This window comes from Ischnura elegans, chromosome 2 (assembly GCF_921293095.1).
Source record: "Ischnura elegans chromosome 2, ioIscEleg1.1, whole genome shotgun sequence".
Taxonomy (NCBI): domain Eukaryota; kingdom Metazoa; phylum Arthropoda; class Insecta; order Odonata; family Coenagrionidae; genus Ischnura; species Ischnura elegans.
This window is the reverse complement of record NC_060247.1, coordinates 1,877,387-1,892,748: the sequence shown is the minus strand read 5'-3', so window position 1 is coordinate 1,892,748 and position 15,362 is coordinate 1,877,387. Positions and strand designations below refer to the sequence as shown.

At 39.1% G+C, this 15,362-nt stretch overlaps 1 protein-coding gene across 3 annotated transcripts in view; it reads left to right on the top strand.

Annotated features, from left to right (window-relative positions):
• The first annotated feature begins 469 nt into the window (after positions 1-469).
• Positions 470-15,362, top strand: part of LOC124153324 (putative fatty acyl-CoA reductase CG5065) — a 49,881-nt gene continuing 34,988 nt past the window's right edge. Inside the window, exons 1-5 of one of the 3 annotated variants that reach the window (XM_046526421.1) lie at positions 470-720; positions 5,527-5,779; positions 7,380-7,628; positions 9,617-9,762; positions 13,466-13,575. In XM_046526421.1, coding sequence (XP_046382377.1) covers positions 5,570-5,779; positions 7,380-7,628; positions 9,617-9,762; positions 13,466-13,575 — 715 coding nt within the window. In that variant the 5' untranslated portion in view covers positions 470-720; positions 5,527-5,569. Of the gene's footprint in view, positions 721-1,045; positions 1,370-1,411; positions 2,194-5,526; positions 5,780-7,379; positions 7,629-9,616; positions 9,763-13,465; positions 13,576-15,362 lie in introns of those variants that run through there. The other 2 variants (XM_046526423.1, XM_046526422.1) reach the window with 2 other exon arrangements.

Below are 15,362 nucleotides of genomic sequence, written 5' to 3'. Positions count from 1 at the left end.
CTTTATACTGTCAAATTACGCCAACAATTAATCATGAAGAAAAATTTTACATTATTTGGACCAATGTAGAAAATAATTAAGTAAGTTTGTGCTTGGTTTTCTCTGTAATTACTTGGGATTGGCGTCGAATGGCGGAATCCATGTAAGTAATATTGTGGTCGGAGATTCGTAATAAATATTTTGGTAGACACAGGATTTATCATTGCTTCAGATCTGATGAAAAGAAGGGTATTTAAGGGAAGGAGTGAATCCTCCTACCGTGTACGAACATGCTTCATCGAATTTTAATACATCACTCACGATGCAATCTCACGGATAAATTTCTAAAATAATGGATACGCATTCAGGCACATGATAATCAATTTCAGGGTTAGGATTTAAATCTCTACTGCCCCGTTACGTCCAACTTGACCTCCAATTACATCACGCCACACGTGGGTTACGCCTCTCGCAATGCGATTGTTATTCGGCTGAAATGGTAGTGAATCATGGCTACCAGTGTAACTTAACGACTTTAAGGCGTCCTGGGACTACGGGGTGAATTAAAGTTTCCTTCATCTGTCCTCGAAGTGAAATTGTACATCAGATATCCTGTGTTTATTAATGTTCACTGAACTTCTGAGAGGCCGCTAGATTCAGCATATACCTCCAAATTATCTTCACACCGGGCGACAGTTCCTGCGACCCTGGATATAATATACTCCTCGGCTACAGTTCAAGGTATGGCTATTTTTGTGTCCCTCGCGTATTTGTAATTAAGTTTCCTGGGTTAGGGGATTTTTGTACTCATTTCGCCCTTATAATTTCAGACTACAAATAATCCAAATCGTTTTCATAAAAATTTATTTGTTCATTACATCCATGTAGTTAGTAATTAGTAGGTAGTATTAATGAGTTGACACGTTTGTTAAGCGCATTGCGTGGTCGAAATCGTCGCGATGAGTAATTTTGAGTGCCTGATAATATTCGTCACTGCGCGACCTGCTGGTCCCTTAATACGTATCGATCGCCTTAATACTTAGACATGTGAGGGCGGGGTTCCGTGGGGTCTTACCGGTTTTGGCCTCTTTCTATGTAATGCTATCATTGAATCTTGTATGGCCTTTGCTATGATTACCTTGATATTCGAATTTATTTGTTTTGATATCGTCATCAAATTCATTTTATGGAACTGAAATACGCCCCTTTTAGACTTCTCATTTATTGTTTGCTGTAACTGTACCGCGTTGTAACGGTACAGTGATGGAGAACGGTTAAAAGCCATTGGGGCAAGCCTCTCTCCCCTGAATGTTCTCTTGTATCTCACAACTCCATTGAGTATCTGGCGCTGTGGATCATTCGTGAAAATCTTATATGATTTTCGGTTCAAGTAACGTTAAGATTTTTTTTCGTAATTGATTATTGTCCCGTCTCTAATATGGGTTGTTGAAATTTCCTAGAACCGTTTTACCTTTGCATTGCCCTCGCCTCTGTGTTTAGTTTCTTTATCTTTTGAGTGTTTATTGATAGGCGTCACGATGTGTTCGTTCTTATGTACTTTTCTCCTCTGCGGGTATCTGATATAGTATTTCACAGCAATATTAGTGGTTCTGTCGTCTCCTTATTGAACCGATAGCGTGGTACGTGTTTCGCATGGTTGATGATAATTTTTTATAGCGATTTCGAGTATGGAATGGGCATGTGCAGTCTTGGTATTTGAGTGTAGCTCATGTGTGGGATGTGGGCGGGGTAGCTGCACGAGCCTGGCTTCTTGAGATGTAGGCTGACCGTAATTAACGCTGAGGATATAGGCCATCTTCTCACTTCATCCGACATTCTCTTCCATGCACCTTCTGGCCTGGCTTTTCCACCCCATCCTCTGCCCTTGCGCTCGCCCGCGGAATGCGGCAGCACAGTGCAGGTTTCCCGCGAGCGTGCGTTTGCGACTCTTTCTCCCGTCAGTATTTTTCGTGCCTTGAGAAGTGGACATTTTATTTAATCTCTTGTGTGAATTTGATTTAGATCGACATCATTCATTGTGCGAGGACGATATTTTTAGTGCCTGACGAGGTTTTATTATTTTTAAACATGTTCACTGACGTTTATGCGGTGGATCTGCTACCTTCGACTTAGAAAGTGTCTTGAGCTTCTCACCATGGATAGGAATGAAATTTCTCAATTATTTCGGAAGAGAAGAAGTATATCTTTGGCGAGGTGAGGTTTGCATGTTTTTGATTTCGAGTGGTAGTTGAAGGAGTTGGATGGTACCTATTATTTTCTACCATCGCTCTGAGAACCCATTACGTCCGTGAACTTGAACTTCTGTGCCAAATCCTGATTTGGTTACTGTTCATTGAGTTACCCTTCTGCATTTCTGAAACGTGAGTTTTTTATTTCTCGATTCCCAGCAATTTTTTTCTTTGTCCTATGGCTCTCAAAAATGTATAAAGATATCAATTACAAGGTCTCAGATACTCCAGAAATTTATATTTAGGCGATTGACTTGAAAATTTTGACATTTTAGTGCCGAGAGTTTTTAAAAACCATTCCATCCAAAAGATATTTTTTTCTGTAATTTGCACTTTCCTCACAAGGCAACTATCCCATTTCCTACGATGGATTTCATCACTTGCAGAATAATTTCTCTCTGGCAAAAATTAATCTTTAGTTGTGAGTGACCCTTTGCTCAGTCTTAATAGGATGAATGCTTTTCTTGTGGTGGTAACGGGTGTCACAATTTTCAAGTCAATAGCCCAATTATAAATGTCTTGAGTATCTAAGACCTTGTAATAGATATCTTAATACATTTTTGAATGCCATTGGACAAATAGAAAAATTGCTGGGAATCGAGAAATAAAAATGCCCCAGGTAAAATTCTGTTTAAACTTATTTTCTTGTGCGATTGTAATAACAGCCAGACATACTATAAAGAAAGCTATTTTACTATGCATTGATTCTTTGTTGTGAATTCATCTTGTAGTTGCTGAAATTATACAGTCTTTTTGAGTCTTCCATTCAACTTGTTTGATTGTGGTCATTGTGTATGAATCAACTAAGAAGCCACATATAATTCCTCCAATATATCATGTGAATTGTGGAGTTCACAATAATGAGAAACGTAAGACACTTCACTGCATTGAATTTCTTGGAAGCATAGTGTCTTCAATTAGCAATGTTTTATCCGTTTACATTGGAATTAGAGCTGGTGAGGAGGCTGGATTCTTGTTTTGATATGAAAAAGTTGTTGTGTTTAGTTCCTGGCTTTGTTTTTGTGAAAACACAGGCCTCATCTATAGCACTGAAATTCAGCTGTCTTCCTGCCGTGTCTTGTTGCTAATATCCAGTTCATACCTGTTTTGTATTCATGTTTGCATCTAGTTAATTTTTAATGCCTCAGATAATTTATTGTACTCCACATGGAGTATTCTAATTGCAGTTCTTCTTCTGTAGATGGAGAGGGATTCTGTATAATAAGGATTTAATTTTGATACTGCATTCCTTTCCTTGTATTCATCATTTTTTCTGGTTGTAATTTATAGACTGTGAAACGTATTTTCTCAACTCGCAGAGCGCTCAGAAGTGGTAACTCCTTATCATATATTTTTATTTTAGTCAACCATTTTATTTAGTTGCCTCCCATAATGATTGATGAAATTGCCTTCTGAAGGATGAGACCAATCACATTGCTTGTTTTATATAATGAGGCTGCTGATAATCCTGTTTTTCCTCATTCACCACTTCAAACTATCCAACCCTTAATCATCCACCCTTCTCTCAGTTGCGCAAATAATTCTCTTGCCATACATATCCTCCAATGAGCAGTCAGTAGCGCTTACTTTTTTTAGTTGGCCACTCTATGATGTACACACAAATTGGAAGTGCTGTTCTATATTTTTGCTTTTTTGGTTTGGTATTGCAACCTGCAAATGGAGTGTGGCCCTCAATATTCGGGCCTATTTTCCTGAATGCCCCGATGTCATTTTGAATGCCCTGCCTGCTGACGCTGTATGATTCCAAATCCAGGAGTACAGGATGGAAGGAATGATATTTTGCTTGCACAACAAACTACATTTGTCCATCAATGTTGGCACCTGTCATTGTGACACAGGGTGTTGTGACATACTGTTAAAAAGTTTTTGTTGAAAATTTAGTTTAAGTGTGTATATTGTGAAAGTTAAGTTCTTTCTCTCAATCAATCATCATTGAAAAATTTGATGATGGTGAAAGCTGATGAAATGATGATTGTGTGATTTTCCTCTAAATGGTGTCGATGAAAATCCATCATTGGGAATTTTGATTGATGAAAGACTTTTTTTTTCGAACTTACCCCTGTGGCCGGGTATATTTCACAGCTAGCTTGGCTATTTTGCAGTCAAATATAATAAATTAAATTACTGAACAAATAGCGAAAAAACAAGGCAATCTAGGTTAATACATTGGCTTGTGATGTAATCATTGCTTGGACAAAGCAGTCACGATTTACCATTGTAGGTGTCATACTGAGGCAGAAAGTAGAAAATGTGAGTTTACTGGTGACCAGTCTGTTGCAGATGGTGCGTGAAACATGAGTAGAGTCTTGACCCATCAGTCATGTGTTAATTTGGAGTGGGGTGGGAGTAAGCATGAATTTTATTCAGACGTTACATATTCCAATCTATGGTCTAATGCCTTGTTCCCTCGTTCATGGATGCCCTTGATAACTAAAGGACTACCACCTTATTATTACGATCTCATGTCATGCCATGATAAAGTTTTTGTAATTTTGGCACGGTTTTGAATTTTGATGGGGTATTCAATCCATGCATTAGTTGTATATTTTTGTTAAAAGTAAGGAACCGTGAAGGAAATACCAAATGGAATATTATTTTGGATTTCCATGTAGAAACATATCTTAAGGAAAACTCTTGTAGATGGAGAATAAGTGGCTAGCTATGTTGGTAGCTAGAATGAGCTGTTTAGATGGTAATTGGGGAAGACAGTGGTCAGCAGCTCTGGATAAGAGACTGTTTTTAAAATAAATAAGTTGAGTTATTGGTTTTCCATTGTTAAGTTTCAAGTTGGGTGTGTACATGCTTAAAAGGGGTAGCTAGATTATGTATTTTATTGGTAATTTGATGAAAAACTTGATAGTCATTTTATGGTGTTAACTCAGGTATGGGGGAACTAGATTTTATGATTGCCTAACTGGACATTTTTGTCAAGCAGGGTGATTTCGTGTGGAACTAGGCAGTAAGCTGACAGATGACCATAACTGATTTCTTTCAGAGTTATATCTAGATATGCCAAAGCCATATCCTTACGATGGCTTGTTTAAGATAAGGGCCAAACTAGCATAAAGTTTTGACATTTCAAATGCTACTTACTTTCATTACATACTTAAATGCATATTCTAAGGGTACATGTTGTGGTGGATGTATAGTGCTAGTGCTAGATTTAGTCATAATGTTCCCTGAGGAAGCAATTTGCATTTTTTTTAACCCTAATTCCACGACATTTTAATATTGTTCTACAGTATCTTTGTGTGATTTGGTTATTTTATTTTGGCAGTTTCTGAAGCCTCTCATATCCTTCAGTCGAGGCTACCTCTCAAATGGAACCATTGGCAAATGAATATGTGTCCGTCGCAAGCTTTTACCGGGATCGGTCCATTCTGGTCACTGGGGGCACAGGCTTTGTGGGGAAAGTACTTATTGAAAAATTACTTCGCTCCTGCCCGGCTATTAAGAACATCTACCTTCTTGTTAGACCAAAACAAGGACATGGGATTCGTCAAAGAGTTGACCAGTTGCTTGATTCACCAGTGAGTAGACTCGCTCTAAGTTCTGTATTGTAGTTTCTTATTTCAGATGGAATTCTTACTTTTTGGTGCCCTGCTCCTTGCCTTCCAGCTTTTGATGATATGTATTTTTATCTTAAGTTAAATCATTGCCCATATGATTAAGAGGTGTAGAGTGCAATATGGTGCTAGACTTACTAGTCTTACTTAGACTTAATTTAAGAGTCAAGCTGTAAATAAACAAATTGTACTTTTGTGGTAATTATCCAAATTGGAAGTTGAAATATAAAACCACTTGGTAAACATGTTGGGTATGCTGGAATAGTAGATGCATAAAAGTGCTAACATAAGAGGAAAGGAAAAACTTTGCTGTAAAAAAATCATGCATCTTTTCTGGGATTTTAACCTGGATGGCCCTATTTCTATTTAGCTATGCTTCTTGTTGTAATCATATGCCTTACTAGATGGATGTAGGTGTTGAAATCTAGGGTAAAGTGAACGATTTGTTGAGACAAATTTCTTTCTTTGGCGTGTTTTTCTCTGCTTTGATGTGCGTGTACGCATACAAAGTCAAGTGAATATTTACTGTTTTATTAATGCAGTGTTAACGTTATTACTAGGGATGGTCGGATGGGATACCTCGGATCCAAATATCCGCGGATATTGCCCTTCATGGTATACATCGGATCCAAAGTTGCGGAAGACATCGGATCTGGATCTGAAATTTTAAATAATAGCTTCAGTGAATGCAACATAAGGGTGGAAAGAGTTCCAATTCTCTCTTCAAATGCATCGTCGCATGCGATTCTTGTCTTACTCATGAACCGTTTAGTTTGAAAGCTCTCGCAGAGGTTACGTAGGAGAATTTCCGTGGAAAATAGAAATAGCAAAATATGACTGGACTCTTCCCAAGAGATTGAACAATCATCGGGGAAATCTCAGCGACAGGAATTTGAAAATGCGTTTGGATCCGAAAATATCCGATCCGAAAGATCCAGCTCCAAAAATCAAGGATCCGATAAAAATCCTGGATCCGTCCATCCCTAGTCATTACTTGTCCTTGGGAATTTTGATGGATGTGAAGAGCCCAAAATGTAATTACGTACAGCATCATTGTTTGAATAAAACATATGCTACTTACCTCTTTGTTGTAACTAAGCATCTTAAAAAGTACAGTCCATGTTTCTGGCTTCAGTTGTAAGTGGCATTGTTGCTAATTCCTTGAAATTGTGGTGAGTATTAAATTGCAAAGTTATCAACTTGTTGGCTGGTATGAGCTGCTATGTAGCAACTGAACCCCTGTGGATATCTGGCTCATGGAGATCAATTTTTTTATGCATGGATCATGGTCAAAGTGGTCGTTATGACCATAGCTCTTTGAAACAGAGTTAAAAATACTTGCAATGACTTTTCTATGTACACAACAGATAAAGAGCACCAGGGCATCACTGCATAAATGTACTAGAAAAATGTGCATGGCGGTTGACGTGTTGAATGCAGCTGGGAAGGTTATCATTTATTGAATTTTGATGTGAATGTGGAGACTTTCCACAGAATCCAACTTAGGCCCAAATCATGAGGCATATAATTATTTTTGATGCCTGCTAAATTGTCTACTTGAAAGTTATTCGACCGTCTGCGGAGGGAGCAGCCTGGGGCCACAAACAAAATTGTGCCCATTGCTGGGGACGTGACAGAGGAGTCGTTGGGCATCAGTGCCTCCGACCAAAATCTTCTGATATCCACTGTGTCTGTCGTCTTCCACTCTGCTGCCACCGTCAAGTTTGATGAAGCCCTTGGCCTCTCTGTCACCATCAACATGCTTGGCACTCGAAGATTGCTTCACTTATGTCATCGCATGGCCAAACTTGAGGTAAGTTTATTGAGTTTATATACTTCTCCGAGCTGATTATGAATGTAATTGAAGTTTAGCTCCGTAATTCTATTCATACTATGTCGAATAGGCAAGTTCTTTGAAGTCTATATTGACCTCTTAACCTCTGTAATTAGTAATTTAAATTTGAAAATTTGTGTTGGCTATGCAAGTCCTGCACACCGTCTTAATCTCGGGTTGTGAGTCACTCTGAAAGTGTTCTATAAGTTATGGAGTGTAGTGGTAGGGTGTTTGGTGAGCTAGAAAACCTGTGGGGAGACCACGCACCTTGCAATACCTTTTTCATTGCCATCTTTTTTATGGCCAAATGCATCTTGGAACTGGTAGTGGTTTCATTGAACGGGCCTTAGTGTGTTTGTAATGTATCATTTTTCATGCGGTAATGTTAACATGCCTTTCATTATTTCATAGCTGCTCTCCCATCGTGTAGGTCAGTTGGTGTGGTGGTCAGTGTCGTTTAGCTCCCACCACTAGGACCAGGGTTTGCAGCTCCATCATGGCGGTACATTTTATTGTCTTCATAGTGATCATTTGGAGCAAAGTTAATATGTAATTTTAATACAGCAAGCATAAGCAGGAGAAGAATTTTTTGTTGTCATATTGGCTTTTAGATATTTAAGAGTAGACAGATTGCACTAGAAAGGGTAAAAAGAAGAACACAATGGTAATTTCCACACTTTTAATGTCACAACTCAGCAACCGAACATGGTTTCAACACGTAAGTGTCATTTCCAAGGTGAAAAATCCAGCACTCCTTCGGTATATATACCCAGGCCAAGGTAGGAGGTGGGGGCATATGGAATTAGGTGTGGGGGAGTGGGAGGGGAAACAGTTTTGGTGAACAAGTGAGTGAAGGACGAAAACATACATCGAGTGGATCGGAGTGTAGGTCAGGGTTTTGACGTCATCGGGATGCATTTTAACAAAGGAGAGTCAGTACAAAATAAAACATCATTACAAAGTCCATCCGGGCTATTGGCAATTTCAAATTTTTCCATAAAATCTAGTTTAAGCCCTTGTTGTGTGGAAATTACTGTTGTGTTCTTCTTTTTATCATGGACATAAAGAGCTTCCACAAAATCGAGCCGGATACGATTTTATACTAGAAAGGGTTATTATGCAATAAAACGATAAATTTTTATTTAGCTTATTCTGATTAACTTCCAAATCAAAAATGAAAACGACTTCTTGCGAGAGCTCATAATATTAAGGTTTGAGGTGAACATCATCATGGTGGCAAATGTAATAAAGAAGAACACAAAATAAATATAAATTACCATATCTCTCTCAGGTAATTTACATTACTGAAAAGGGACCTTACCTACAAGGTGCTTAAGTAATAAAAGAACCATTCCAAAATATTATTTCAGCTAAAAAGTATTATGAATTAAAAGTTGATTATTTAAAATCAACTACATTTATATGCCAAATGTGCCTTTTGCCTGCCGCTTCCCAAAATATTCCTTTCTACATGAACGCAAGATGACTGCCAACAAATGTGAAAAAAGCCACCATTATTGCTCCCCTTAAGTCTTTCGTTATGTTTTCGAGGAGGGTAGCTGAGGAGCATTTTTCAAGGTGCACCTGAGATATGCATTTCAGCATTCCTCCATTCAACAGGCCTTTGCAGTGATTGAACTCAAATTTGCTTTGCATGCTCTTGTTAAGTTCCAGTGTGACTGCAGCATTTTATGCGTAATTCACTCTTTCTGGTGAGCGGTGGAAATTTACATAGCGCTGAAATTTCCCTTTCTAGTTTAGCCTTCGTATCTCTGCATTCATTGAAAGGTTTTGGTAAGTATGGGTAAAGGTTCCGAAAAAATTGAAAGCATGATTTTTTTGAAGGCATGCGGGCCTTTTTTGATGATGAATCAGTTCCGTCTTTTTATTAAACGAACTTCATAATTTGTCTATCATGAGTTGATTATAATATGGGTTTTTAATTCTTAACTCCTTTTCCCTTACAGGCCTTGGTTCATGTTTCCACTGCATATTGCAACTGTGATCGTGAGGAGGTAAAGGAAGAAATCTACCCACCCCCTTATGATCCAGAGAAAATCATACAATGCACTGAATGGATGGATTCAGACTTGGTGGAAACTCTTACTCCAAAGTATGTGTTTATCTTAATATTACCGAGTGTAGTTTTAACACCTGTGATAAAAAATTTTGATCGATTGCATGCAGATTAGAATCTTGAGTTGATATCACACTGGTAATTCTATTATGTATTGTTTTTTTTTTTAAGTTTTCCATTTATAAGAACCAATTCACTGCTGCCCAATGATTTTTGGCAAGAAATTGTGTTGCTTCATTATTCATTTATGCAGTATCATAAATGTGGTAGTGCTTAGATGCAAAGAGTACCTTCCTGTCCTACTTATGATATTTTTCTAGGGTTGCAAGTGATTGAGGGGACACATAATAAACCAATCTATATTGGAGGTATTTGCCATTCACCAAAGACTTAGTGAGGATCCTGGCCTGTATTTTATATTTTTTATGAAAGTCACAAGAAAAGGAAATTATAGCAGCATGAAATGCTTTTTGGAGCTCTAAGTATAAATACATTTTGCTTATTAATGTCAACTCCTCAATAAATTAGATGGACTGACATTCTTAATCACTTGTGCATGTATAAATATGTACTCGTTATATATAAAACATATAAATATTCCAGGTTGGGCAGAAACACAGGACTCAAAAAGATTAAAAAACACTCACCGAACTAAATTTTCGGTGGTATACATCCACCTTTCTCAGAGTTAGGTAGAAGACTGTAGGTAACGGATGAAAGAGAGCTGAGGGAAGGGGAAATAGTGGGGAGATAGGTTCCAAAGGGGGGGGGGGGAAGAGTGTGCTGAGGCAATTAAAGGGATTATCTGTTAATGTTTAATCCGGGAGGAAGAAATGCTTTAAATAGCCATATGTACGTTAATTCGATGGAATTAAGTTTGAGTGGCTGGTCTTTGGGGGGAAGGGAGGCCAAAACTGAAACATTGTAACAATCATTGAATTGACGCTGATGAGTGGCCGCATGTTTTGCCACAGGGAGGGACACAAAGTGCATAATTCCCTGTGGTTGTTGATCCTTAGGTTTAGGGGAGTTGAGGATTTACCTATATAAAAGGAGGGGTAGTGTTGACATTGAATGAGATAATACTACATTCTTGGAAGTACAGGAGGCTGGGGGGGTTGGTAGACAGGAGACGAGATAACTGGGGATAGAAGGAGGGGTAAAATTGGGCAGGTCTTGCATCTAGGACAACCACAGGGCGAAGGTATACTATTTGGAGTAGTGGGTGACTTATGTTAGGGGTTTGTTGGGCATAATATATCTGAGAGGTTTGCGGGTCGCCTGAAGGTGATAGTAGAGGGTTTGGCAAAAAGATTGGCTGTCAACTAATTATTTTTTAGAATAGGGAAAAGGTCTTTGAGGATAAGTTAACAGGTTCAGGCTTCAATTGATGGAAGTTAGACATATTTAAATAATTTTGTGGAAAAGTGCTACGATCTTTTATTTACTTCAGTATCTTTAAGGATAGATTGCAGGGATTGTATTCCAGGAACTTCAGTGCTGCAAAGGGAAAGGTCACGGGGTTTGTTTCTATTGCAAGGTTCTGGGGGGCATCTGTGTTTGAGAATTTTTTTATTCGGGAGGGACTCTGGGTAGCCTCTCTGGAAGAGGGAACGGTGAAGGCTGTGAAGGAAATTATTCAGGGCATCAGGATTATTACAAATGTGGTGGCATCGAATGCAAAGGGAATAGGGAAGGGAGCGTTTAGTGTGGGAAGGATGACAGCTGCTAAAGTGAAGGTATTGCTGCTTATTCGTAGGTTTTAGATGGACAGAGGTGAGAAATTTGTTGTTGACAGGAGAGATATTGACATCAAGGAAGGTAATCTGGGAATTAGAAATGGTTGAGGTGAAAGAAAGAGAGGATGAGGAATTGAGAGTAGCAATAAAATTGTTGAGGGAATCATTACCATGTGGCCAAAGGAGGAATATGTCATCAATAAATTTTCACCTTCGACACCGAAGATAGCGAAATGTCTGTCAGTTATTGTGTCTCTTTTGTATGTGTTTCTGTGTTTTCATTGTCAATTTTGTCTGTTCTTTTCAACGGGTTATATACACTTTAAGATATTCCTCGATGAGGTACATAACACAAATATATCCCAGGTTGGGTGCACACAGTACAGAGCACAGTTAATGATACTAAAGGCTCTCAAAACTAAATTTTCGGTGGGGCACATCAACCTTCCTCAGGGTTAGGAAAAACACTTTAGGAGAAGGAGAGGTGAGGGAGGGGGAATGGTGGGAAAGTAGGGTAAGACGGCTGAGGCAGTTAAAGGGATTATCTCTTAATGTTTAAAAGAATTTCCTTGCGTAGAAAAAAAATTAAAATATAAAAAGATGGAGCTTACAGGGAATAGTTTGTTTCAATTTTTGGTGGTGACGCAGCCCTTCCTTCTCAAGAGAGAAGAGGAGCAACAATAAGGGAAAAAGGAAGAAGGTGAAGACGGAGGGTGGAAAAACGGTTGACGGGGATTGGTGGTACTTTAGTGGGGGCGGTTGGTTCCTGGCACAGAAAATGCTCAAAAAGCTCAATTGCAATCCTGCTCCAAGGCCTTCAGTTCTAGAGGGAATGTAGATGGGGGACTCTCTAGAGAAAGATGGGCTGCATCCCATCGAAAATTCGAGGTAACTATTCCCTCGAGGTTCCTTCTTTTTATTTTTTCTATACAACTAAGTTTTTTTGTGTGCCCACCCCAGGGCAAGAAGAAGTTTTAATTAAGTTTCTCATTCCTCTGCTAAAAATGACGTATCCATTAATGTTTAGTGTATTAATTCCATCAGTATGCATCTAAAGGCTTACCTACCTCTATAGGCCTGTCGGAGGTAGGGGTGTGCATGCTTGCCTCTCACATACGTACACAAATATTGTTATTTGTCCTTTTCCAACATTATGATGCTTATGTCTTTCTTTTCCTCCATTGTTTTTCTTCTGGCTTCCTGTGTGTATCCATTATACATACGTGTTGTTTTCTCCCTACGCTTCTCATTCCTACCAAACTCTGATGTGTAGGGCCAATGGTTTGGAATGCTTGTTCCTTAAATTTTGTTTGTTATTGGGAGATGGTTTGTAATCAGTTAGAAGATAAATCTTCTCTCAACTGCTTTTCTTTTATATTGTTTTTGTGTGCTTTTTATGCATGTGATTTGTGGTAGAATTGGAGAAAAGCGATTTATTGTGCTACAGCACATTTTCTGATGAACTCCCTGACTATTGGAGGATGTTTTAAATCGAGTTTGTGACATGTAGTCGTATGTGCAACTGATGTGATGGAACTTGTTGGATTGTATTTGTGAATAATTTATCTTATATGTATTTAAATGTCATTCTTGACTTAAGAGCTCAATTGCTTTTTCATCTATGCATGAATGTAGACTCCAAGACATGACCTTTGATGATACATCTTAGTCAGGCTCTCTGCAGTTCTATGTATGTTATTTATCATCATTAGATTTCCGTGAATGAAGCTCGTATGTCACATTTTTTATTAAAAGTAACTCATTACAATTACTCATATGCTCACAAACGCTGTTCAATTTCTCTCTTGCTGATTTCTAGCGTGTTGCTATTCTGTTTCTCTTCTGTGAATGTACATATTCATCTTGCATATTTGCTTCGCTATTTCACTTTTGGTTTGGCCATTTTCCTAGTGGAGAGAGGTTTAGTTTCATAAATACTCATTGAAATGACAAATATACATACATGAAAGAAAAGCGTCAAATATTTGTGTCTTCCTCAGGCTAATAGGTGACCGTCCAAATACCTATGTTTTCACCAAGGCCCTGGCAGAGCACATGCTTCTACGGGAAAGTGGCAATTTACCTGTGGCTATTGTTAGGCCCTCTATAGGTAAGCTACTTCATTCCTTTGGTTGATGAGCAATCTTTAGGAAAATGTTATAGGACTCTGTTTTAATTTGATCTTTTCTGAAGACTACGCTCTCTTGCCATAGATGATTCATGTAGTATAGGAAGATTGATTTTTTGCTATATTGAGGTTAGATGGTCCATTTTTCTTTTGCGTGCGGTAGCATTGTATTTTACATGCAGCAGGTGAAATGGGAATATTTGATTTGTAGATGGCATAAATTGTGTTATGTTCTAATTTTATAATGCCTTGGGGATAACCTTGTGGGGATAATTTGGAAGCTCCTCGAGGCATAGGTACTCTTGTGATAAATAAGACTCAATGTAAGATATCACCTAGTGTGTACAAATGCCAAGCTCCTGATTTTTATTCTTATGAGGACAGTAGCAGAGTAATAGAATTTGCTGGGGTGAAGTGACTGCTATGGTCATGTTGCATCATCTTTTAAGGATGAGTGAAGTGGAGGTTATTCGTATTGTGGCATTTCACCCCCGACTCGCCCGGATACCAAAATAGAACCGGGGGGAGACGTCGCACAAAACAAAAGAAAATATACAAATCCGCGTGGATCCCTCCCGCATGAGACCCACGGGACAAAACTATGCCACTCTCTTCGTCTAATTCACATTAATAAAAAATATTCCCCTTCTTTGGAAATAATTGTGGGTGGGGGGTTCCTGATTCAACCTGATGGGTGACGTTCGGGCGCGGATGCACTCGTCCAACACGCATTTACGGAAAGGAAAACGGACGGGGCGAAAGGAAGGGCGAGGGATATTTTCCTTGAGGTCACCCGTGAAGGAATCAGAACAAAACACTTACTCAACACTTTCAACTAAACAAAATATAATTCAAACAAATAAGGTTGCATATGACAAAAACAAAAGAAACCCTCTTATACACTAATGAAGTATGAATTGGTGAGAGCCATTTATGAAACATCAATGATAAATAAAAAAAAAGAAACAACAACAATATAACTTGGTTTCGAGATGAAAATCAATATAGCAAATGATAACATCAAAATAAAGTTCGGTTGTGAACACGTAAATATGATACACTTTCAATGATTTCTTGACTGGGGAGGTAAATGATAGTCCATCCCAACGAATGTAAATTTTGGTGCGAACGTTAATTTTACTTGGTGATTAATTTCACTTTCACTGAGTAACTGGTGCGTTCCGTGACTGTTTGTCTTAACACTTGGCAGGAGACAAGAGGGGGCTTTGGGGGGGGGGGGGGGGATAGCTGCAATCTTACTTTATCGTTGTCCGAGGTTTGGACCAGGTTGGATCCAACAAACTCTCGTTCCATTTACTGCACTCCTTTCTCCCTTGTTGGAGGAAGCTGCATCCGGAACGGAGGTAATGCGTTCTCTTCTGGCTGGTCCTTGCTCCTTCGGACAGGGGGGGATTCTTCTTTCAGATCAATCAGTCTGAAATGATCTGTTTGGGCCCCTCGTCTCCTTCTGCCGTGCGTCGCACTCAGATTTCGGGCATGGGCTCCGCCCGACAGTCACTTAAGAATTCTCTCGCTTCTCTTACGCGCACCACCTTTTATTATCCCTCAACTTGGGGTGGGGGTAACGCACAGTGAAAAAAGGGGGAGTAACACGCCATTCACTCGGGAAAAACCCGAGTTCCCCTCCTCTCACACTCACACACAACCATACAGAAATCGGCGTAAACACATTCATCCCCACTTACTCATCCACGCCTTCCTCCACGGGCCGTGGTCTGGGGGGGGGTTTGGGAAAGGTCTGTGGAAAG